At 43.9% G+C, this 26,205-nt stretch overlaps 1 protein-coding gene across 2 annotated transcripts in view; it reads left to right on the top strand.

The window, feature by feature from the left end:
• AVL9 (AVL9 cell migration associated) overlaps positions 1 to 26,205 on the top strand; it is a 41,101-nt gene that overhangs the window by 746 nt on the left and 14,150 nt on the right. For both annotated transcript variants that reach the window (XR_014001160.1, XM_081165163.1), the window contains exons 2-10: positions 8,394 to 8,514; positions 10,907 to 10,992; positions 12,404 to 12,475; positions 13,919 to 14,008; positions 15,706 to 15,772; positions 16,312 to 16,352; positions 18,678 to 18,716; positions 21,879 to 21,948; positions 22,986 to 23,536. Coding sequence is in view for 1 of the 2 variants with exons in the window: in XM_081165163.1 (XP_081021289.1) it covers positions 8,394 to 8,514; positions 10,907 to 10,992; positions 12,404 to 12,475; positions 13,919 to 14,008; positions 15,706 to 15,772; positions 16,312 to 16,352; positions 18,678 to 18,716; positions 21,879 to 21,948; positions 22,986 to 23,536 (1,137 nt within the window). In the remaining variant the exon portion in view is untranslated. The remainder of the gene's footprint in view (positions 1 to 8,393; positions 8,515 to 10,906; positions 10,993 to 12,403; positions 12,476 to 13,918; positions 14,009 to 15,705; positions 15,773 to 16,311; positions 16,353 to 18,677; positions 18,717 to 21,878; positions 21,949 to 22,985; positions 23,537 to 26,205) is intronic.

The following is a 26,205-nucleotide window of genomic DNA, read 5'->3' as shown; positions in this document are numbered from 1 at the left end:
TAATAAAAGAAAGAAATAATAATAATAACAACAACCATCCTGCAATACTTTGATTACAGGGAACGAAACAGTAGAGCGATCAGCTCCAACCTTTCAGCTCCTTGTTGGCTGTGGAGTGCAGATTTTAGTTTACTTGTTTGAGGAAGGATAGCTGCCATCAGTCTGTAACAAAGCATGAGACTCTACATCTCAGGGTTAGGGGGTCAGGTCCCACACTGGGCGAAAGATTCTTGCATTGCAGGGAGTTGGATTTGATGGGCTTCAAGGCCCCTTCCAATTTTACAATTCTATCATTCTGTGAAATAATCCTAAACATACTTACTAACTATAGGACTTGCAATGCAGTCCTGTGCATGGAGGTAAGTAAAATGAGGTCTGGGCTCACCTCTGTGGCGTTAGACACATATGCCGGCAGAATTATCTTTGTGGAAGGCATTAAATAAGGCAGTGTTTCCCAACCACTGTTCCGCGGCACACTAGTGTGCCGCGAGATGTTGCCTGGTGTGCCGCGAGATGTTGCCTGGAGGGAGGCGGGCGAGTCGGGCGGCGAGAGGCGGGGCGGCGAGGAGAGGCCGCCCAGCGCGGGGCTGTCGCTGTCTGCCTGCCTGGCTGCCTGCGAGCTCGGCGGGCAGCGCCTCCGTCCGCAGCGCCCGCCTCGCGGCTCTCATTCCCTGCCCCTGCCAAAGCTCACCCAGCCAAGCCGCGCTCTCCTTCCTGCCTCGCTTTGCTGCCTCCTCCCCCCCACCCCCAAAGCTTGGAGGTTCCCCGGCAAGGGGGAGGGAAAAAAATTGAAACTTACACTTTCGTGCGTCCCTCCCGGCGTGACGCTGCGCGCTGACGTCACGGGGCTGTAATGGTGGTGTGCCTCGAGATTTTTTTCATCAAACAAGTGTGCCTTTGCCCAAAAAAGGTTGGGAAACACTGAAATAAGGGAATGGGGCAGTGAAAGGGACTTTAAAGGGTTGCCATCTGAAATGAATGCTCTTGAAAGCATGCTCTCCTGTCGCAGAGCCCTCTCTGCTGCTGAAGTTAGACAAGATGAGCTTTGACCAGGGTGGATTTGATATAAATGATACCGATTTAAATCATGATTTAAATAACTAGTCAGTAAGACTTGATTTAAATCATTTTTTTACAGAAAGACTCATTCTTGTTGGTATAATCTTAATATTTACAACCAGATGAAGGTTTCATTTTTGGAATAATAAATTTTCAGAGTAGTTTTTACAGTTATATAAAAAATTACTGATTTGGTTATACTATTAGAAATACTTAGACAGATAATTATGAAATTATTGTGAGGTTTAATAAGTTAACTGTTTATAGTTGGACAACTTTTCTGCTGTACTTTATTGGAAGGAGAAAAATAATATTTAACTAAAAGAATAACATTATAGCATATGTATCCATGTTTGTTAACTGATGTGGTTAAATGGTTTTGGGTTTTTTAAAAGAAACTTAGACTGAGTTTTAGCACACATGAAAAACTTAAAACAAATCCTTATTTCCTGATTTGCACTATAATGTAACTTAAATAGAAAACTATCTTTAGAAAGATTTTTCCTCTAAAAGCATTTTATTTTTAAAATCCCATTTAAATTAAAAAAATTGATTTTTATTTTATTTTTAAAACCATTGCTTTTTATCCACCCTGGCTTTTCAGACACATTTCCCTCTTGTCCAGTACCCTGTTTCCAGCAGTGGCCCATCAGAATTTTTTTTAAGTCCACAAGCAGGACAAATTTTGTTAGTGCCTGCACGGAGTGCATATAGATATATATAATTATTATTATTGTACCTAAAAGTGGCCATAAAACCTGAATAGCAAGTGAAAGAGTGTGATAATAGCTCAGTATGGCATCAGGTGAAGAGTTACAACAGAGGCTTCTTCTTTTCAGTCATAGAATATTTTATTGTTCTCTCTCTCCCCCCCCCCGCCCCCTGCTTAACTTGCAATATTTAACCTGCAAATAAAAAAGTACATTTCTTGAGCTGCAATACATTTGTGACATACTATGAGACTCAGGTATGGCCTTTTATGATGAAGCACATTTCTGTGGCTAAGATCCTATACCTTGGAAGTACCGTATGTGCTTTGAATTCAAGAGAGCTTCCTTCAAGCTAGACATGTATAGAACTTAAGTGTAATAAATACGTGTATGTGTGACTTAAGGCTGTTTCTTTTCCATGCTTTATGAATAGACTATGTCATTTTTTGTTTGACCTTGTTTAAATAATATATTGTGCTTTGTGGGTGAGGCTGTGATTACTTTGTCTGGCATCAATGGAACTTAGTTTGTAAAGAAGGAATGACCCGATTTGTCAGCTGTAGTTAATACGCCGCATTTATACACGGGAACATTTACTCAGTTAGAAAAAAGATTTTCTCAGGTTTCAGACTCAAAAGGTTGTAAGTTTAGCAGAAGGTGCCAAATTTCAGGTAGATCTGAAGAGAAGTGGCAGAACAAGTTGTGAGTATTATCAGGTAAAGGTATCTGGCAACGTAGCCGTTTTAAATGTAAAATAATGATTATGAATGGACAAAGACAGAAAATGGATTGTGAAAAACATGTTGCTAAACTTCATAGTCCTGAGCACATTGACTAGGGAGTAAAATTCACTACTGAACTCAGTGGGAATTGTGTATGGGTAAACTTGCCTGGGATTTGGTCACAGGCTGGCTGATTCTTTGTGTGTGTGTATTAATTCAATTGCTACATTCCTTTTGTGTATTCTTATGTTAAGTTCACTCAGACTTGTGTAACATTCTTCCTGGTGGGCACTTAATTGACTGACGAAAGTTGACGCAGTTTGATCATGTTTTATAGACATTTCTTGGGAAACGAGTTTTCTCCCTCCTGCTGCAACAGTAAGAGTTGTTCAGCCATGGAACAGACTCCCTTGGACTCTTCTTCCTTGGAGGTGTTTAAGCAGAGGTTGGACGGCGATCTGTCATGTATGCTTTGAATTGAGATTCCTACATGGCAGGGGGTCAGTCTAGGTCAGATGTTCATCAGGATCCCTTCCAGCTATATAATACAATGATTCTGTTCTGGGAACACTGTTTCTTACTCAGTGGAGACCCCTGTACTGTGTCTAAGAAGGCAGTTCTCAGAAACTGACCCCAGCACCTAACTGTTTGAGGCAGCCAGCCAAGCGATGGTTGCCTTTCAGATTTCTTTGTTGTTGTTTAGTCGTTTAGTCATGTCCGACTCTTCGTGACCCCCTGGACCAGAGCACACCAGGCACTCCTGTCTTACACTGCCTCCCGCAGTTTGGTCAAACTCATGCTGGTAGCTTCGAGAACACTGTCCAGCCATCTCATCCTCTGTCGTCCCCTTCTCCTTGTGCCCTCCATCTTTCCCAACATCAGGCTCTTTTCCAGGGAGTCTTCTCTTCTCATGAGGTGGCCAAAGTCTTGGAGCCTCAGCTTCAGGATCTGTCCTTCCAGTGAGCACTCAGGGCTGATTTCCTTCAGAATGGAGAGGTTTGATCTTCTTGCAGTCCATGGGACTCTCAAGAGTCTCCTCCAGCACCATAATTCAAAAGCATTAATTCTTTGGTGATCAGCCTTCTTGGTACTAATTATTAAATTCTGCTGCCTTTTCCCGCCCATCACACAGATTGTTACTTTCCAGGCAGTTATTGTCTCTCAAAGCAGCACACAGAATAGAAGGAGAAAAGGAGACAGGCCTTTCCTTTAGGCTTACAAACTAAAAAAAAGACAAGGCCCATAAGAAAAAGGGAGTAGAGAGAAAAAGGGCAGAAGAGAGATCGGTTCATCAAGACCAAAAGAAGGCAGTGATCCATAAGAGAGCATATATATCCTGTTTGGGCAAGCTGATTGTCCCTTAGTGCTGGTATTGCTTGAATAGTGATGGGCTCTTGTTCCTTTGACTGATGGATGGAGCCAGAGAGTCCTTTCCCCCCACCTATCTGCACTCCCAGGATAACAGACAGCTGCAGCTAAGTGGTCTTTCAAGCATGAAAGAGAAGAAAAGTGTTCCTTCTGTGCTGATGGATGGAGCAAGTTGGTGTCCTTCTTGCCTTTATGCTATTCCTGAGAGGCATTGGGTAGGGGAGCTTCCCGTTGCCCCAGCGCCCCTAGCTGACGGCAGAAGTCAGAGTTCACTTCCTTTCTTCAGTCCTGTTCCAATACTTTTTCTGGCAGCTGAGCCAGAAACTGACAACAGTACCTGACGGTTTGGCATGATAAGTCACATGATGGTTGCCTTTCAGAGGGACCATTTGTTACTGATTAAATTATACTGCCCTTTCCCATCCAATACATAGGTTATTACCTTTTTGATAGCTTTCCCTTCCTGAGTCCTGGATAGCTCACCTGGTTAGAGTGTGGTGCTGATGATGCCAAGTTTGCAGGTTCAATTCTTGTATGGGGCAGCTGAATATTCTTGCTTTCCAGGGGGTTGGACTAGATGATCCTCAGGGGCCCTTCCAGCTCTACAGTTCTATGATTCCAAAGAACTATATGCCACCAATGGTGCTTTATGTTTATATTTCCCAAACAGCAGACCTTCTGCCACAGGACAAATAATTCTTTGAAACTGAAAGGAATATCAAATGCTGTTTGTTATACACACTGTTTTTCAAAAAGCGAGAAATCCCACAGGGTATACCTTGGGTGTGTCTAAAGTAGCCTTTTAACTCACAGGTAATTGAGCTATCATTAGCTGTCTTGCTTCCTCACACTTATAAGACCAATTATATTTCTGCTCTGTAACTGGTTTGTGGCAACTATTTTCCCAGATGTGGTAGGAACTTGGAGGTTGGGTTACTATAATATGTTTGCCATAATTCTTAACACACATTGTTTAATGTTTTCCCTTTTCTTTTCTGCTCAGTCACACAATTTCCCTAAAGATGTAAAGGTTACTTGTTTTATAAGCAATTTTGGGCAACATTCCTTGAGAACAAAAATATACAATATATTGTTTGTCAAAGCTCCAGTTTGAACTCATGTTCAGCTACAAGCTTGATTCTGCAATTGGTTGAGCACCTTTTTGGCCTGTGGGTGCCTCGTCATTTGTGATAATTAGCCGTAGCTAGAGCTAGCATTGCATAAGGCACTAAATTCATTATAAGAAGGAGTATAAATTGAAACTGTCTTGCAGAGCAGGTGAGCAGGGTTTATGAAATTATCTTTCTTCCTCATCGTTTCAAATATAAGCATAATGTGTAAATAAGCCATAATAGACTTCACTTTTTAAAAAAGGTAAAGGACCCCTGACAGTTAAGTCCAGTTGCAGATGAATCTGGGGTTGTGGTGATCATCTCGCTTTACAGACCAAGGGAGCCGGCGTTTGTCCGCAGACAGTTTTTCCGGTTCATGTGGCCAGCATGACTAAGCCGCTTCTGGTGCAACGGAACACCGAAACCAGAACAGCCCATGGAAATTCCGTTTACCTTCCCGCCAGAGCAGTACCTATTTATCTACTTGCACTTTTTGGCGTGCTTTCAAACTGCTAGGTTGGCAGGAGCAGGGACAAGCAACGGGAGCTCACCCCGTCGCGGGGATTCGAACCGCCGACCTTCTGATCAGCAAACCAAAGAGGCTCGGTGGTTTAGACCACAGCGCCTGGCGTCCCACTAGACTTCACTTAACTTGTTGTAAATCTCATCTTTTTTCAGGGCAAGGGGGAAGAGTACACCAAGTGGCTTATGTAATTCCAAAATAAAACAAATTGATAAGTAAAAATAAGAAACCTTTTTAAACAGCAGCAGAAGTATTAAGAAGTCTCTTCTGTGTACCCATTTGTACAAAGAAAAACCTGAAAAGTTAAGCAAAAAAACTGGGCATGCTCACAACAAACTGTGCCTTCAGTTTGATTCAGAAAAATGGTCATATAATTAGGCTTCAGTCATTTCTGGGACATTCTTGAGTTCTGTATTCCATGGGTTACTGTCCCTGCTATGAATTAGAAATTTGTTCCTGACACAACATGGAATAAAGTTCTTACCCGATGACTGGCAAATTGCTCCAATTAGAGTGAAGTGTCATAATTTCTGCTCCGATGCCTACCTTGTGACACTGATGTTTCCCATTCGGATAACTGCCTTTTGTGAATATGCCATAAGGAAGAAAGAGGTCTTCTGCTTTAGAAATTGGAATAGGGAGATCTGTGGTGGAATCTTATATTAGCTGAATTTGCATTCCTTGATGAGCTTTTTGTATTGAAGCTATTATCATTGAATGATGATTCTGCAAAGAACTAGGGCTTTTCACCTTGAATCCATTTATTTTCCCAAATTAGATTTCCTGAAAACAGAGCTGTTCTATACTTGCATTACTCTGCGGTTTAGAAAATAAAATATAGTTCTTAATTGTGTTATTTTATTGAATAAAAAAGTTACTTTTTGTGTACTGAGGTACATTTTTAAAAGAATGACAAAGCTATATCTATGAAATTTTAGGTAGAATTTAGAGGCAACAAACAGGAAAGGATTTTGGGAAGAGCATAGTCAGCCTACATCTTGTGGACCTTCTTACACTAGCGGGATCTGATGAACAGACAAGAGTTTTTTGCACGCAGAGTCTGGTTCATTAATTTCAGTGTCATGTTATTTTGTGCCTGACAGAACTTGGACTTTGACCACACCTTAACATGGCAATAATTCCCTAAATTAGTCTTACTTAAAAATATTAAACTACTTCACCACCTTTTGGAGGATTTTGCTTTATTAAACTGGAGGGGAAAGAGATGGTCTGTATTTCAACCCCACTTCTGCTCCTAGGAATTAAAATTCACAAGCTAAAATGTTCCATTAGTGAGTACGAAGGGAAACACCATGGGAGGAAACCCCCCCTTGCTATTTTGAGAAATAAACTGAATTTGCACAATATTGGCGATTTAATATATGCTGTAATGCAGTGTTTCCCAACCGGTGTTCCGCGGCACACTAGTGTGCCGCAAGATGTTGCCTGGTGTGCCGCGGGAAAAATTAAAAAATTCGAAAGATAGCTTCATATCCGGAGAGGCGGCCTTCAGGCGAGTTTTAATTTTAATTTTCCTTCTCCCACTTAATGCCCCACGCTCGCCCGAGCAGCTTGCAGTCCTCGGTAACCACGGCGACCCGAGGGAGGGGAGGGAACAGGGAAGTCGAGGGCGGCGGCGAGCCGCGATGACGTCAGTGGGCCGCGCCGCCTCGCCCTGGCACGGTGTGAGAGCCCCGGCTAGTGGCGCGAGCTTCGGAATAAGTGGGATCCGCGTGCGCGAGACCAAGATCGCGGGTAAGGAGCTCAGCCCTGGGCAGGAGGAAGCGGGGCCGCGCGTGCGGGCCACATCCCCACAGAGAGCGAGCCTCCCCCGGCCCACCACTCCGGGCAGGTCCACTCGCATGAGGGGGCGGCGATGGCGACGGCCGGCAGCTTGCCTGCAATGCCATCCCTCGAGCAGGCGAGGAGCCCGGAGGCTACCAGATGCGAGTCCTCTTTCCCACCCTGCTCGGGAGTCCAGAGCACTTGGTCGCATTCAGGGTCTAGAGTGGGGAAGCGGGGCTTGTGTCTGGGCTGGACACATTGGGCTGCCTGTGCCGCTCGACCTGCGGGGAGAAATCAGGGTGGGAGTCACGACCGTGAGGCAGGGCTGCCAAGTGTGGCAGAAGAGGACACGGCCGTTGCACCTGTCCTTAGGTAGGAGCTTCTTCCATGTCGACCTGCTGCCCTAAAGTCTTGGCTTTTTTCTTGGCTTTTTGGTGGTTGGCACAGAAGGAAGGCAAGGGGGAGGGGAAAAAATTGAAACTTACACTTTCGTGCGTCCCTCCCGGCGTGACGCTGCGCGCTGACGTCACGGGGCTGTAATGGTGGTGTGCCTCGAGATTTTTTTCATGAAACAAGTGTGCCTTTGCCCAAAAAAGATTGGGAAACACTGCTGTAATGTGTCTTAATGAATTTGATCTCTTCAGTAATACTGCTGTTTTGTTTTGCTATCACTGAATTTCATTCTGTGCATTTTATAGATGTTCCTATGTTCTAGCTTTCAACAAGTTTGAAGTTGTTGTGAGCGCTGCATTAGCTGGCAATCTCTAGAGAGGGATATGTACAATAAGCAAAGGTTTATGGAGGATTGCCAGGTGGTTTGTTTTACATATTGATGCAAAGCACATTCATACTTACAATTTTCCTTAGAGAAGGGATGCCCAATGTGGTGGTATCCATTATCCCCCATCATCCCTAATGTCTTACACTTTCACGCTTGTTTGTTTTTCACGTTGACTGGATTGATGGGAACAATGATTTGTTTTAGGGAAAAGAAGCACAAAGGGGTTGCTTACCCATTTTTCACTTAGATATCAGGTTACTGGCTGCTGGGTTTGGTGGGTCAGTCTTCTCTTCCCATGTAGCAATTCACTGAACATAACATGCCTGTTTGCAGGTTGAGTTCTCCTACCCTCCCCTAATCCCAGGAGAAGGCCACGACAATCACAGTTTGCCAGAGGAATGGAAATACTTGCCTTTCCTAGCATTGCCGGATGGGGCTCACAACTATCAAGAAGGTAAGGAGTCATTTGGGATGGTTCTACCCAGTGTTGTGTGGATTACATAAACAAGCACAGAACTGGGCAGTGTCTGAAGAATTCAGCACCCTGAAAATCTCAGCATTTTTTTTTAAATTTATAGAAACCAGGTTTCTAGCCCCTGCGGCTGCAAAGGCAAGGCGCAAAATATTCCGCCGAGAATAAATTAGGCAAGGCGACAGACATACGCAAATTTGGTACATAGACTAGTGGGCACACACTAACTAGTTAATGTTTACCTGCTTCTTACTGCACCAAGTGAAACATTCCTAGATGTCGCAGCCCCAAATGCAAAGGCAAAACACAGCTGCAGGCCAATCTGTTCCTATGGCAACAAGGCATTAGTGCATAGTTTTGGTAAAAGCAAAAGTAATGGTTACAAAGCTATCATAGCAACAAAGCAATCAGACCTGTTAAGTTGAGAGCATTCCCCTGGGTATCTCTGCTCTGGCTGTAAAGTGTAAGACAGCTGTTCTTCGAGCAAGTGCTTTCTTCTTGTAAGGCTTGATGCTCTTTGCCGATTAATACTGACAATTTAAAACAAAAAATCCAGTTGATCACAAGAAGCTTGATTTTATATCTGTAGAACATTGGTCAGCAGCCTTTTTCTTCATTTGAAGTGGGAGTGAGAGATGGTAGACAGGAGCCCCACCCTGGCCAGCTCTTAAAGTAGCTGACAAGCAAGTTATTAGCAAACATTTCTCTGTACCTTTTTTGCCTCGGATTTGGCAGGAAGCATGCTTTAAGGTGCCAGATTTGGCTTATCCTGATGCACTTCTGACAGTAAAGGCACCACCACACTGATTAGCTAAGTTTGCAGAAGGTGGGGCTTGGAATGTTCACTTAAACAGGAAACTTAAATTGTTTGCTGTCCATCTTCTGCGAGAAAAGCAAATTTCAGGCTGGCTGGGATTAAAACCTGACATATGGGTGGCTGTGGTGGATTGGGAAATCCTGGGAGGGAGTGAAGGCAAAGTGACTGAAGGAAGGATGCATGCATGGGTCCAAGCGGTTTCCCCCAGGAAAACCTCTTTACTGCTGAATCAGAGCACACAGAAGTCTGCGAAAACTCTATTGACATTTGCTCCGATTCAGTGCTGAAGAGCAGGTATTTCTGGGTGAAGTGGAAGTATGGATGAGCCCTTAGAAAGAGAAACCCTGGGGAGAATAATAATAATAATAATAATAATAATAATAATAATAATAACAACAACAACAATAATTTATTTGTACCCCGCCCATCTGGCTGGGTTTCCCCAGCCACTCTGGGCGGCTTCCAACAAAGATGAAAAATACACTAAAATGTCACATATTAAAAACTTCCCTGAAGATGTCTTCTGAATGTCAGGTAGTTGTTTATGTCTTTGACATCGGATGGGAGGGCGATCCACAGGGCGGGCACCACTACCGAGAAGGCCCTCTGCCTGGTTCCCTGTAACTTGGCCTCTTGCAGTGAGGGAACCGCCAGAAGGCCCTCAGCGCTGGACCTCAGTGTCCGGGCAGAACGATGGGGGTGGAGACGCTCCTTCAGATATACTGGACCGAGGCCGAGAAGATTAGAGGCAGTGTAGAATGACAAGAAACAGCTGATGAGGCTCTCCTATGGGGCAGGGCTGGAGAGATTGGCTGGTCAACAAACAGAGTGATTAAAGAAAGTTCAGTAAAGTAAGCAGCATAATGAGAAGCTGGAAGCCAAGGAAACCACGGGTGGTGGAGGTGTGAAGTTGAGGAATGGCCAAAAAAGGTAGGCCTCAGGCAAAACTTGGGGCTTAGAAACTGGAGTAGTTCTCCTTACCAGCCAGAAGGAAATAAACCAAGAAAGGAGAGAGACAAAGAGACTCATTGACAGAATTTGGATCACAGGCTGACAGAAAAGCCGCTGGTTGTGGTTTCTGCTGTCATTGCAGCATTGTGACCTGGCGATTCTGAGAGGGTGTCAAGAGTCAAGGAACCGTGGTGGTGCCAAGTTTCCCCTGCGGATTTCAACTAACCAGCCAGTTCTTGGGCAGCAGGTTTATAGTTCCCTGGAATGGGATAGGGAGCAGCAGCTGCAAGATACAGTTCCTTATCGCTGCTGACTGAGGTGCACTCCTGGCTGTTACAAAAAGATCCATTGATGGATGAGCGAAATTAATTTCCCCCAGGGCAGTAAAATAGCTTGAGCAGGCTCTGCATGGTAATGTAAAATACTCCTGTAGACCCATGTTCTACCCATTATTCCACACCATAGTGTTTTAGTTTTTCCTGGACATGTTAGGCTAGCTATCAAATTGGCTCTCAGGGTGATACTGAGCAGGATAACGCTGTAGAAACTTCATACCTCTATGTGATACCTTTAGTGAATGGTAAGACCATTTCGTTCCTCTTTCAGACACTGTGTTTTTTCACTTGCCACCAAGAAGCGGAGAGCGAAGTACAGTCTATGGTGTCTCATGCTACAGGCAGATTGAAGCTAAGGTAATTATATTGCTATTGTGTGGACATTAAAAGAAAAAAGGTCTTGTGCAGGAACTTAGGTAGCTTCTCCAGTTTGGCATCCTCCAAATTTGACCATTTGTACAAAGTACTGGTGCAGATATTGGTATAATGTGAACATTAAGTCTTTGAGGCCCTTGATGCAGGGTAATATTTTTCCTGAATCTTTTTATGACAGAGCCTCTGTCATATGTTTGAGCTTTTTTCAGTTCTTGTGAATTGTTGGACTTAGCATTTGGCAATTGAGGAACTTTTCGTAGTGGCCTTTGTTTCAAACAAAATGTAGTTAATATAAGCCACAGTTTGTTTGTTTGTTTGTTTGTTTGTTTGTTTGTTTGTTTGTTTGTGTGAAATGATAAACAATGGTTAAGCGAAATGAAAGACTCTGAATTCCTTCCTGTCACATGGGAGAAGAAGGGGGATGAATGCATGAGCCGAAGGCACTCCTGAGCTACGGTTTCGCATGATGTGCAAATATGAACATGGAAACATTAGCTAAGAATCCAGCTGCAGATTTTCTGGCCTGTATTGATACCATGAATGCAACTGCAGGAGTAATGTTCATTGTTTACACGGTGACTTCTCTTGATATCAAATGTTACGTGGGTAGTGAGGTGAGGTGAGAATATTCTCCAGAGAATATTCTCCACAAACTGTAAATTCTAATGTAAAAACCAGTTTTACAACCCACATTAAAAAAATCTAGTAAATAATAAGTCAGGTTGTGATATTGCCAGTGAAAGTAATGAATAATAATTTTTTTGATCCAGTTACATTACTGGGCATTGTGTCATTCACCATTGGCAGTTCTGAAATGCAGTTAGTTAGTTAGTTAGTTTTAAAAGCGCTATTCATTTAATTTGATGAACATTTGAATTCATATGTATTTCAACTATATGTAATAGCGCTTTTTTTCTATTTTGGTGTGACCTTATTCTTAGCAATTCTATACCCTTGGCCATACAGTGTGCTTTTTTTACAGAAAGTGGCCTGAATGCTTTATACACTTAAAATACCTAGGCCTAGCAAAGAATGTGAATTCACTGCATTGCCCCATTGAATAAAAGTATCTGTACAGTTTTTGGTTGCCATCTGAGCAAGTTTACCCATGAATAAATTTTCAATGCATTAAAATGATATCTTTTTCAGTGCATTAAAATGAATATTCTCCTATTTTAAATGAAAATTCTCTAATACTCTCATTAATCAAGAACAGTCTCGAGAATATGTGCTTTATTAGACAACATGCCTACAGGCAGAGCCTGTCCTATTTTTTATGTTGTAGAGAGCTCAGTCGTTTTTATGAATGCTGCGGCTAAATGAGTATTTGTTCCTTAAAAGTGGATGTGTAAAAATACAGTAAAAGCTTGTTCTCTCTTACTCTTTTTCAAAGGCCTTGAAAGTACGGCAAGCAGATATTACCCGAGAAACAGTACAGAAAAGTGTCTGTGTTCTAAGTCAGCTGGTAAGAGATAGTTACACGCCTTAAAAATAGCCTGTTTGGGGATCTTTCTTTCTTGTTAGGCACACTCCTGTTGAAATCCAAGACAAAAGCATTCTTTCAAAATTGTATTCTAGTAAACAGAAAAATGCCATTTGCAAGCTCTTAAAATGACAGCATTTCTAATTTAATACATCCCAGAGCATTTCCCCCCTTTAGCTTTGTACAAAAGTGAAATAGGACACACAACACTTCTTTTTTTTTATAAAAATTTTATTGGGTTTTCATAGTTTATATAGACATAACACAGGACACACAACACTTCTGGTCACACTCTTTATCATCGTTCAGATCTGTGAGATCCATCACTGTACAGTTGAGGAACTGAATCTGGGGCATGGTTTGCCCAGCTCCCAACCCAAGATCCAGAAATTTAGTTATTGGGCCACGTTAACTCCCACCCAGCATGCCTTTTCAAGTCACACCTCATGTAACAACTACCTGATGTGAAATACTTTTTGTGAGTGTGTACATGATACTCAAAGTTAGATTCTAGAGTTGAATTGCATAAGGAGCAAGAGAGAGATTCTTCATGGAGAAGTTGACTTGCGCAAGCAAAGCTTATTTATGTTTCTTTATGTATAGCATTTTTATCCAATCCTTACTCAGAGGTGCTCAAGGTAGCGTGTGTGGTTCTTCCTGACCTGTTTTACCACAACAGCCCTATGAGGCAAGTTAGACAGAGGGTTAGTGACGGACCCAGATTCACTCGGGGAACTGCACAGCTGACTTGAACATTGGATTTGAACCTGAGTTTGGTCTAAACCACAGAGCCTAGGGCTTGCCAATCAGAAGGTTGGCGGTTTGAATCACTGCGATGGGGTGAGCTCCCGTTGCTCGGTCCCAGCTCCTGCCAACCTAGCAGTTCGAAAGCACGTCAAGTGCAAGCAGATAAATAGGTACCGCTCCAAGCGGGAAGGTAAACGGTGTTTCCGTTCGCTGCTCTGGTTTGTCAGAAGCGGCTTAGTCATGCTGGCCACATGACCCGGAAAAACTGTCTGTCGACAAACGCCGGCTCCCTCGACCAGTAAAGTGAGATGAGCACCACAACCCCAGAGTCATCCGCGACTGGACTTAACGGTCAGGGGTCCCTTTACCTTCCCTGGTCCAACACTGTAACTCTACACCAGCTCTCAAATGGAGCAAGGCAGCCCAATTTTGCCTGTATTTTACCACACTACTCTGATCAGATAGGAACACTATCACATTAATAAACTATTGCTCATTTTGACAGCAGGATGACTGACATAGTCAATCGTTACAAATAAACTGTTACCTAATGTATGTGTAATTTGTCGTCAATTTGAGATCAATATGTGTAATTTGCTTTGAAGGGTAGCTGTTTTTGTCCTTGACTGTGTGCCCGCCTTTCTTTGATGTAACATGATGGTGTGTTTTCCTTTCAAGCCTCTGTATGGGCTACTCCAGGCTAAGCTGCAGCTAATTACACATGCCTACTTTGAAGAAAAAGACTTCTCACAAATTTCAATACTTAAGGTAAGTTTTCTGTATAGAAATGCAAACTCTTGTGTGATACAGTGGTGCCTCGCAAGACGAAAAGAATCCGTTCTGTGATTCTCTTCGTCTAGCGGTTTTTTCGTCTTGGGAAGCAAGCCCATTGACGGATTAGCGGATTAGCGCGATTAGCGGCTTTTAGCGGCTTATCTGCTGATCGGATCAGCTGATAAGCGGCTTAGCGGCTTAGAAAAAGGAGGGGTGGAGGGAAAAAAACCAGCAGGAACTCGCAAGACATTGTCGTCTTGCGAAGCAAGCCCATAGGAGATTCGTTTTGCGAAGCACCTCCAAAACGGAAAACTCTTTCGTCTAGCGAGTTTTCCGTCTTGCGAGGCATTCGTCTTGCGGGGCACCACTGTACTGATCTGTGAACCATAGATGGCCTTCATTATTATCTAGTTGATTCCTAAACTTTAATGTCACCCTTCCTTCATTTCTACCTGCATAGCTTTCCTTTCCCTTGAAGCAAATGGGGAAGCCCATGCAGACTGAGAGATAGGTGCACTCACTGGAGTCCACAGCCAGGATAGAAAAGAAGGCCCTTAAGCTTACATTATTTGCATTCAGAAGGTTTCTTTTTCTTGATTTTCTTGTTTTATCTTTTTGCAAACCACTTTGAGGAGTAGGTGCACGTGCGTTTAAATCAAGCGGTATATTCTTTTTATGAAATAAAGAAAATAGACCAGGGGATGTGAATGTTGTGCTTTCCAGATGTTGATGAACTTAATTCCCATAATCCCTGGACACGGACCATACCAGCTGGATGGAAGTTGGAATCCAACAGTATCTCAAGTGGACAATGTTAGCAACCACTGGTTAAAACCCAGGGGTGGTCAGCCTTGTGGTATCCTTGGGGTTTCCTTGCTTTCACCCTGAGCTCCACCTGCTGCAAAAAAGGCACGCACTTAGAATTCTGACCCTGAGGTTGGTTTGCTTTTGAGGCTCAGAACCTCACAGTCCTTCCCCACCAAAGTCCATTCCTGGTTACTCCAAGCTTTCTTCATTTCAGCAAAGAGCCATTTTGTTGCTTCCTTTGTTTAATAGTTGTGAGTCAGAAATGCTTGTTGATCTACTGAAAATTACCCAAGGATTTATTAAGTAGGACCCAGTCTACTTTCTGCCCACCCCTGGTGTAGCCAATACTGAGCTAGGCTCAGTTTAAGGCAGTGCCCTATATTCCATGATCAGCCTTTCTCAACCTTGGGTCCCCAGATATTGTTGGACTACAACTCCTATCATTCTTAGCCAGCATGGCCAATGGTCAGGGTGTAGTTCAAGAAATCTGGGGATCCACAGTTGAGAAACGCTGTCCTAGAATGAGCCCAGGGGAGCTATGTGTTATTTTTCTCAACCAGTACTTTTCCCCATGCCCCATTGCAAATGAGAGGATTTTCAAATGCCATTGGTGGTATAGCACATTAAAAGGGTCAAAGATCTCATTGGGTTTACAGCTACTCATTGGGTTCTACCAAAGAATCTCTTTGGATTCCAACTGAAGCCTCTGGGAGTCCATTGGATCGATGTCTATGCATTTAGTGACTCATTGAAAAAAATGCCAAGAATCTTCTTCGTAGCATAGTATTTTGGCAGATCCATGCTGTATGAAGCCTTTTCATTTATTTTCTAGTAGATGCCTTTAGAAAGTGTTTTTAATGCTTTCAAAATTTATGGCTTTTCAGGAACTTTATGAGCATATGAATAGCTCGCTGGGAGGCAGCCCCCTGGAAGGATCACAAGTTTATCTTGGTAAGCAATATTTACTAAATCACACAACTGTTCAATTTTCATTTCCTAAGTACTTTATTGGTACTAAAGTCTAATGCCAAGTCTGTGCGCACCTAAATAATGTACTAATTATTGTGATTACTTTTCCCATCAGTCATGGGGCTAGATAAACCTGTCACTTTTCTCCTTTTACATAGAATGCTTGTCATTCTCGCTGCTGGGTGAGGAGAGCAGCTCAGATGCTTTTTCAAAATCATGTTTATTCAAAAGTAATGAGTGGATTATTAAAGGCCTATTAATAGGAGAAGGGCCAGATAATGTTCCTTCCTCCTGGCTTTAATGGGAGAAGGCAGTCAACTATTATTGGTAGTTAAAATCCAATTTGCATTTGTGATCAATGAACCATGTAAGCTCCCACAGATTCTTTGCCCCTAAGTGCTGGGGAAATAGTACAAAATCTTTTAATCCTGCTGCCAGCAGGTTTCTCCACATTTATAAGCAGGAAGAGTTGGTGGTTCTTACTAAGGTGTGCTAATTGTTTTTTCTGTCCCTACTTTTAGGCCTGTCTCCACGAGATCTTGTCCTTCAGTTTAGACACAAGGTACGTTTCTTCCTGATGTGAGTCCTGAAGGAGGTACATCTACTTCTGCCTTTGCTCTGCTTTTGACAAACAGTGAAGATGCATCTGCTCCAGCAAGGTTTATTAGGGGATTCATTCTCAAATGTATTAAGACCACTCAAGCTTGTAAAGGTTACTGTTCTGTGGTTGATAGTTGGCTTAGTTCGTTTGGGCTGGATGTGATACTTAATAGTGAAGGGTTGTAGCTCATTGATAGAAGAACTGCTTTGCATAAAGAAGGTCCCAGGTCCCCTCCCTAAAAACATGGAAAGCTGCTGCCAGTCAGTATTAGGGGGCGCAATTAGTGCCAGCACCGTCGGTTAAGAGTTTGGGTGTAATCTTCAACACCTCCCTTTCCATGGAGGCACAGATTGCAGCTATAACAATTAGTGGCACTTGTTCTTCCAAAAATAGTGATCCACGCGACGGTCACCTTGAGACTGGATTATTGTAACTCGCTCTATGTGGGGCTGCCCTTGAGACTGACCCAGAAACTCCAGCGGGTGCAGAATGCCACGGCGAGACTCCTTACAGGGTCCTCACTGCGGGATCACATTCACCCAGTGCTATACCAGCTGCACTGGCTCCTGGTGGAGTACAGGATCAGGTTTAAGGTGCTGGTTTTAACCTTTAAAGCCCTATACGGCCTAAGACCCTCGTACCTACGGGGCCGTCTCTCCCGGTATGTCCCACAGAGGACCTTACGGTCTTCAAACAAAAACATCTTGGAGGTCCTGGGCCACAGAGAGGTTAGGCTGGCCTCAATCAGAGCCAGGGCTTTTTCGGCTGTGGCTCCGATCTGGTGGAACGCTCTGTCACAAGAGACTAGGGCCCTGCGGGACTTCACATCTTTCCGCAGGGACTGCAAGACAGAGCTGTTCCACCAGGCCTTTGGTCAGGGCACAGCCTGACCCCCTCCTTTGGCAATCCTCACAGAACTCTAGCCCAATGGTTGCCATTAATCTGATTTGAATTGATTTTATAATGAAATGATTTTAGTATATTGTATCATTTTACTGTTGTTAGCCGCTCTGAGCCCAGCTTCGGCTGGGGAGGGCAGGATATAAATAAAATTTTATTATTATTATTATTGACAACACTGATCTAGATGGACAAAAGATCTGACCTTGTGTGAAGCAGCTTCCTCCCAAGGCAGATCTTGTACTGATGTAGACGGCCTTCAGGTAACATGGCCCCAAACCATTGGAGACTTTAAATATCAAAACCAGCACTTTAAACATGGCCCGGAATTGGTGTCACGTGCTCTCATCACCTTGCACCCACTAGCAATCAAACTCAGCAGCTGACATTTCCAAATCATCTTCAAAGGCAGCCCCATGTACAGTGTATTATAGTATCTACCTTGGATGTGACCACCGCATGGATTACTGAGACAAGGTCCAGTCCCTCTAGATAGGGTCACAGGTGGTATCCCAGTTTCCCCTGGAAAAAAGGCACTTGTTCTTCCAAAAATAGTGCTGAGCCCAAGAGAAACCACAAACTTGGTCCTTCAGGGACATCAAAGCCCATCAAACAGCAGGTGTACCCCTGTGTCCGGATCAGCTTGCTTCCCTAAGCATAGCACCTGTATATTATTTGGCTTGAGTTTCAGTTTATTCACCCTTATCCACCTCAGGACTGTCTCCAGACACCTATTTAGGATTTCCACAGCCTCCCTGAGATTGACTGGTGGAAAAGAGAAGCGGAGCTTGGCATCATCTGCAATTTGAGCTCAGGCTTCTGGGTGATTTCTCCCAATGGTTTGACTTAGACGATAAACAGCATGGGGGACAGAATAGAATCTTTAGGGCCTCCAGAAGCCAGAGGTATAGGCTACAAGAGAAATCCTCCAGTATCATATTCTGGGACCAAACCTCCAGAAAGGACTGAGAAGGGATGTAGTACCATTCCTTCCCTTTCCAACCCAGCTGCACGGTCCAGAAAATACTGTGGTTAATGGTACTGAATGCCACTGAGAGGTCTGAGAAAATGAATCGTGTTGTGATCTTGTCTGGTTCTCATTGTAAATCATCCACCAGGATGACCAAAGCTGTTTCTGCCCCGTATCTGGGCCTAAAACCTAGAAATGTATAATGTCTCATTACTACTATGAGCTGTTTAATTGGTTGATTGATCCTTTCAGGTGCTTTGAGTATTTTAAAAGAAAAGCCAAGATATAAAAGTAGATGAAATCATTTGTTCAGATATTTATTGTGCATTTCTGGTGTCAAATGGAAATGATATCATGAAATATTAATATGCCTACCTATTGCTGTTGTTTAAGATTTGTGTCTCTTTGTTTTGAAGGTCTTAATACTTTTTAAGCTGATTCTCCTAGAGAAAAAGGTAAGATCTTTTCCTTCTCCCCAAGTTGGCAGAAAGAACTGAAATAGACTTGCTTAATGACGTAGTTTAATGGAATATGGATTAAAAGCCTCTGTGGATAGATGTTATGAGCTATCCCACGCATGCAGTTAGCTGAGACATGCCTGTTCTGTTAGCCTGCTTTTTAATGTTTGAATTCAGCAGTAGTTGCCATGGCAAAGGTAAGCGAACTTTGCTAAAGTTGTGGTGTGGCTATATGGATACAGATATGCAAATGTACAGAGACAGCTGTAGGCAAGGCAGCATAACACAAAATGGCTGCCAAATGTAAAAGAGCAGAAAAGGAAAGTACCACAAAATGGTACAGGCATGTCTCCTTCCACCCTGCTGGGAAAAAGGCGCCTACATCAGCCAACACTGTGCTCACTCCCAGAGAGAAGCTCTCTGCACTTCTCCTTATTTCTCACTTATTTTGAGATAAATTTGAAGAGCACTGTGGAAAAAAGAATAATCTGGGACGCAAGTAAAGCTGTAATGAGAGGATTCCTGATACAGCAGAATGCAATAAAAAGGAGAACTCAAAATGAGAAAAAAGAAAAGATTTTGGAGAAAATAAGAGAAGGAGAGAAGAAACTCAGAGCTAAACCAAAGTCACAAGAGATCTTGAGAGAAATTAAGTTATATCAAGTACAATATATGAAAATGATAAATCAGGATATTGAATGGAAAATTAAACAGATGAGACAAAAGACCTTTGAATCAGCTAACAAATGTGGGCAGGCTTATAAGAGTGTGTGTTTAGTGTAGTGGAAGCCAAGCCATTGTAAATAGGAACTGGGCAGGAAGAGCAAATCGTCTCTCAAGCATTGTAGATTTTTGAGAGGATATTTACAGTCATACCTCAGGTTACAGACACTACGGGTTGCGCGATTTCAGGTTGCACACTGCGGCGAACCCAGAAGTACCAGAACGGGTTACTTCCGGGTTTCAGCACTTGCGCATGCGCAGAAGCGCTGAATCGCGACCTGCGTGTGTGCAGACACGGCGCTGCGGGTTGAGAACGCTGCAGGTTGTGAACGTGCTTCCCACCTGGATCACGTTCGCAACCTGAGCGTCCGCTGTACTGAGATCATTTGCAGGAACCATAGGAGGTTATGGTGCGCCTGTCGGTACCGTTGATTTATATTCATCCAGTAGCCACGTATGTTTAAAAATGAATGGTGGAAGGGATTAATTCATGGGTAGGCAAACTAAGGCCCAGGGGCCGGATCCAGCCCAATCGCCTTCTAAATCTGGTCCGCGAACAGCCTGGGAATCAGCGTGTTTTTACACAAATAGAATGTGTGCTTTTATTTAAAATGCATCTCTGAGTTATTTGTGGGGCATAGGAATTCGTTCATTTTATTTTATTTTTCAAAATATAGTCCGTCCGCCCCACCCCCCAAGGTCTGAGGGACAGTGGACCCCTGGATTAAATGCTGCAGGCTATTATAGCTACAGCAGCATGGGAGGATGGTTATTAATCTGAACTTTTTACATGTCGCAAAGCATAAAAGCAAGAGTACTCCAGAGTGTCAAGTCATACTTCCCCTTCCCATTTTAATGCACAGAAATCTGTGGGATGTTTCCTTGAACAGTGTGACGCGGCAGCTAAAAAAGCCAATGCAATTCTGGGCCTCATCAATAGGAGTATAGCATCTAGATCAAGGGAAGTAATAGTGCCACTGTATTCTGCTCTGGTCAGACCTCACCTGGAGTACTGTGTCCAGTTCTGGGCACCACAGTTCTAGAAGGACACTGACAAACTGGAACGTGTCCAGAGGAGGGCAACCAAAATGGTCAAAGGCCTGGAAACGATGCCCTATGAGAAACGGCTAAGGGAGCTGGGCATGTTTAGCCTGGAGAAGAGGAGGTTAAGGGGTGATATGATAGCCATGTTCAAATATATAAAAGGATGTCACATAGAGGAGGGAGAAAGGTTGTTTTCTGCTGCTCCAGAGAAGCGGACACGGAGCAATGGATCCAAACTACAAGAAAGAAGATTCCACCTAAACATTAGGAAGAACTTCCTGACAGTAAGAGCTGTTCGACAGTGGAATTTGCTGCCAAGGAGTGTGGTGGAGTCTCCTCCTTTGGAGGTCTTTAAGCAGAGGCTTGACAACCATATGTCAGGAGTGCTCTGATGGTGTTTCCTGCTTGGCAGGGGGTTGGACTCGATGGCCCTTGTGGTCTATTCCAACTCTATGATTCTATGATTCTATGAACCTATGAGGAGGGAAGACCAAACGCAGAGTTGCATATCCTCTGCTTCTAGGTTCAGTCTCCAGCGGAGGTACTGAGGGTTCTTTCAGCTGTATAGCTGGAATTATCTGAGGAGATTACAAATGTTGCAGAAGAAGAGGGGGTAGGGTCATGAAACAAAAGAGCAGGTGAACCTCTTTGAAGAATAGGTCTTAACTAAGAACAGGTCCATGCTGACTCAGACCATATACCATGAGACCTGGCTCCAGATGCATTCAAGAACTATTAACAGCACACAGTACTCTGTTGGCTTCTAGGCTCTGGATATAGATGGTGTTGGGGCATCCTTGAATAATTTAGCTAAACTGCAATATAGGAAAAATTGTGTCTAATGCTTTAAAAAAATTGCTGCTTGTGATTCCTATTTCCAGTGCTGTAGAGTTCTGCATGTTGTTCTTTAAACATCTAAACCACTGAGCCTCTTGGGCTTGCTGATCAGAAGGTTGGCGGTTTGAATCCCCGTGTCGGGGTGAGCTCCTGTTGCTCGGTCCCTGCTCCTGCCCACCCAGCAGTTCAAAAGCACACCAAAAAGTGCACGTAGATAAATAGGTACCGCTCTGGCAGGAAGGTAAACATGCTCTGCTCTGGTTTCAGTGTTCCATTGTGCCAGAAGCGGCTTAGTCATGCTGGCCACATGACCCGGAAAACTGTTTGTGGACAAATGTCAGCTCCCTCGGCCTGTAAAGAGAGATGAGTGCCGCAACCCCAGAGTCATCTGCGACTCAACTTAACTGCCAGGGGTCCTTTACCTTTTACTTTTTTATGCCTCAGAAAGTCATGTGCTGCTGTCATTCTGGGTGTTACGAACTGGAATTGTTTGTTTTTCGTTCTTCTCTTTCTCTAGAAATTAACGTTTGTCATTCCCACTCCCCTCCCTTTCAGGTTCTGTTTTATATATCTCCAGTGAATAGGCTGGTGGGAGCCCTAATGACAGTCTTATCACTCTTTCCTGGTAAGTGAGAGTAAAGTATTTACAACTATAGAAAGCATGCTACACAGTTTCCCATGTCACCTGAACCTAGAACTGTGATTAGCTGTGGTTGGTTTCCACAAGCCATTTTTAGAAATCACTGTTCGAAGTTGGATTGTTTGAAACAAACCATCGTTAATGTTAACCACAGTTTGCTGGCCCAGACCACCTGAAAAATCACAGTTAACCAGAACTAGTCCTCCCAGTCATACAGTAAGAGGAGAGGAATGGAAATGTCAAGGCTGGAAGAAGGCTATGTTCATTCAGGTATTGCTAAACCATAGATCAGAATGACATTCGGATACAGCTTGTCTCATGAAAGATCACTAGTATGGTTGTTGTTGTTGTTGTTGTTGTTGTTGTTGTTGTTTAGTCGTGTCCGACTCTTCGTGACCCCCTGGACCAGAGCACGCCAGGCATTCCTGTCTTCCACTGCCTCCCGCAGTTTGGTCAAACTCATGCTGGTAGCTTCGAGAACACTGTCCAACCATCTCATCCTCTGTCGTCCCCTTCTCCTTGTGCCCTCCATCTTTCCCAACATCAGGGTCTTTTCCAGGGAATCTTCTCTTCTCATGAGGTGGCCAAAGTCTTGGAGCCTCAGCTTCAGGATCTGTCCTTCCAGTGAGCACTCAGGGCTGATTTCCTTAAGAATGGATAGGTTTGATCTTCTTGCAGTCCATGGGACTCTCAAGAGTCTCCTCCAGCACCATAATTGCTGTATGGTACCACTAGTATGGTATATTTTAGCAAATATAAGGAACTGCACTTCAAGCTATAAATATACTGTGCATGGAAATCTAAGATCATTCTTAGAATCGTGGAATTGGAGGCGACCCCGAGAATCATCTAGTCCAACCCCCTGCCATGCAGAAATCTCAGCTAAAGCATCTTTGCTTAGGAAAAAGGGAGCCTTCAGATGCAGAGCTGTAAGGTAGCTTTCAAAGTATGCAATGTGTTTAGCATTGTGATAAACTCGCTTTTCATGATGCTGTTATCCAAGAGATTTTTATAATTTCCAGGTATGATAGAGCATGGTCTCACTGACTGTTCACAGTACCGGCCGAGGAAGAGTGTTTCAGAGGATGTCGGCCAGCAGGAAGTCCCACCTCCTACAGATTATTATGTTTCCTTGTCCACTGTGGCGCTTTCAAACGAAAACGTGGAAACAGATGCAGAAGGCCCAACGTTGTCCGGAAACCAAGAACGGGACACTGAGAAAGTAGATGTACCTTCATTTCAGACCGAGGACAATCTCAACGGAGCACGCGTCTCCAGGGACAATGGGCAGCATTTGAAACCTCCCTCACGCACTTCTCCAGAATCATCTGAAAGTGACTGGGAAACCCTGGATCCTAACATCCTGGAGGACCCCAGTTTGAAAGAAGGAGAAGGTGAAATCACTGCAGTAGCAGCACAGACTGAAATCCTTCCAAAGGAACCTGCAGTTTCTGAAAGCATTCCCATTACTGTGCAGCCTCAGCCTAACACAGGGCACGCCGTCTTTGTTCCTGGCCTTATATCAGGTTTGGAAGAGGACCAGTATGGCATGCCGTTAGCTGTTTTCACTAAGGTAACCTGGCATGTTTTGGCTTCTGGAAAGTTTCCACGTTGCTTTTTATCTTGTTTCAAAGTTGTATTTTTATCCTCTCGTTGGGTAAGCTGTCCTGGAGCAAGTGCTACTCATAAAGGTGGACTGTGAAAATTTTTAAAAACAAATAAGCAATTCCTTTAGTAAATTAGTCAACAAAACATTGTGGCCTCTCTTTTGAAAAGGTGAGGACCCGTTTTCTACAAGGTCTCCTTTTTCGGATGGTGAATGTCATGGGGTCATAACAAACCTTGCACAGTTTAAATTTGCCACAGTTGTAGAAAGATGAATGAGGTATCTGATCAAAGCTCCACAATTAGAGGAGAGGGGAAATACAATAATGTGACAGGGGGGAAAAGCACATAATAATAATAATAATAATAATAATAATAATAATAATAATAATAATAATAATTTTATTTATACCCCGCCCTCCCCAGCCAAGACCGGGCTCAGGGCGGCTAACCACCCATAATAAAAACAAGTTGATTAAAATACAATTTAAAAGATTAAGATACAACATTAAAACAATTAGGGAGCAATCTCATCATAGGAGGAGAAAGGAAAAAGGAAAAGTGGGAGGGAATCAAACTGATTCTGAGCCAAAGGCCAGGTGGAACAACTCTGTCTTACAGGCCCTGCAGAAAGAGATTGAGATCAGGGCCCTGGTCTCAAGAGACAGAGCATTCCACCGGAGCCAGTGTTGAGAAGGCCCTGGCTCTGGTTGAGGCTAATCTAACTTCCTTAGGGCCTGGGACCTCTAGGGTGTTGCTATATATGGACCTTAAGGTCCTCCGTGGGGCATACCAGGAGAGGCGATCCCGTAGGTACGAGGGTCCTAGGCCGTGAAGGGCTTTAAAAGTCAAAACCAGCACCTTAAATCTGACCCTGTACTCCACCGGGAGCCAGTGCAGCTGGAAATGCACTGGGTGAATATGCTCCCATGGCAGAGACCCTGTGGGGAGCTTCGTTGCAGCATTCTGCACCCGCTGGAGTTTCTGGGACAGCTTCAAGGACAGCCCCATGTAGAGCAAATTACAGTAGTCAAGCCTGGAGGTGACCGTCGCATGGATCACTGTGGCCAGGTCAGGGCGGGAAAGGTAAGGAACCAACTGCTTGATGCGGCGAAGGTGGAAAAATGTCGTCTTGGCTGTTGTTGTAACCTGCGCCTCCATGGAAAGGGAGCCGTCAAGGATTACACCCAAACTCTTAACGGAAGGCACGAGTCTTCCAGCTCTCTGTCCTGGTAATACAAGCCGGGCAGCTGTGCTGACAAGGCCAGTGGTGTTAACCTTTTTGCAAACTGCAAGGATATCTTAATACCCAAAGGGAGTGGGACAAAAAACGAAAACAGACAGAACACCCCAGAGCCTTTGTGCCATCACCCGGAACTGGGGTGTACTCACTCATGGCAGGGCCCTGCTAGGATGGAAGTAACAAACACTTTCTCTGATCTGGCCAGGGTCATAGATCATTGGTGGAGAACTGCTTTGCATACAGAAGGTCCCGGGTTCAGTCCAAAACATCTCCAGGAAAGACTAGGAATTTCCCCTGTCTGAGACCCAGAAAGAGCCATTGCTGGTCAGTGTAGAGACCATAATGAGCTAGATGGGCTGTTGGTCGGACTTGGTATAAGGCAGCTTCCTATTCAGCTCAGAAAAGGCCCACCAAAGTTAATGCACATGGCTTAGTTTCAGTAAAGTTAATGTGTCTACTCTGAATGTGTCTTGGTTGAATATTGCCCTGTGTCCCTATTCCATACGAAGAGTCTCAAAAGAGCAGCACTGACTTGGTGAGTCTGGGACCTAGCCTAGCTCTGCGTTTCCAGCACTTGCCATGTATGAAACACTCATTAAATTCTCACTACTAAGGGATTATCTATCCAGTAGTGTAAAACAGTGGTTTTATTGTCACATGAATTGTGGACCTCAGATCTTCAGCAGTCATCGGCTTCATGCATTTTAACTGCATGTTTGCCGATTTTATATCTGTAACTTGAGACATCCAAGCAAGAATCCTAAAGCCCATGACCCACTTGCAGGTCACAACCCACAGATTGGGAAATGCTTGTCTAAAAGAGACCTACAGAATATCTGGGTCCCGTTGACTACTATGGCTGACAGATACAGTGGTACCTCAGGTTACATACGCTTCAGGTTACAGATGCTTCAGGTTACAGACTCTGCTAACCCAGAAATATTACCTCGGGTTAAGAACTTTGCTTCAGGATGAGAACAGAAATTGCACGGCGGCAGCGGGAGGCCCCATTAGTGGTGTCTCAGGTTAAGAACAGTTTCAGGTTAAGAATGGACCTCCGGAACGAATTAAGTACGTAACCAGAGGTGCCACTGTACTGTATAAATAAATCTATCATGAACAACTTCAGTGCTGGTGGCTCCTGTAAGTAAGATAATGTCAGGAGCATGTTGATACCTTAGGCCAGAGGTAGCCAAGGTGGGGGTCTCCAGATGAGCTCCAACTCTCCTAAGCCCCTGCCAGCAAGGCCAATGGTCAAGGGTGCTTTGGACTGAAACATTGGAAGGGCACCATGCGAAGCGGTCTGAAGGGCTAAACAACATTACAGATGTTATAGTATGGGAATTCTTGTCTCTCATGCCCAGATTGTATTAGGCAGCGCCCCAGTTCATGTT

Source organism: Podarcis bocagei, assembly GCF_964188305.1.
Source record: "Podarcis bocagei genome assembly, chromosome: 12".
Lineage (NCBI taxonomy): Eukaryota > Metazoa > Chordata > Lepidosauria > Squamata > Lacertidae > Podarcis > Podarcis bocagei.
The sequence above is the reverse complement of the archived record's forward strand: the minus strand, read 5'-3'. Positions and strand labels throughout refer to the sequence as shown.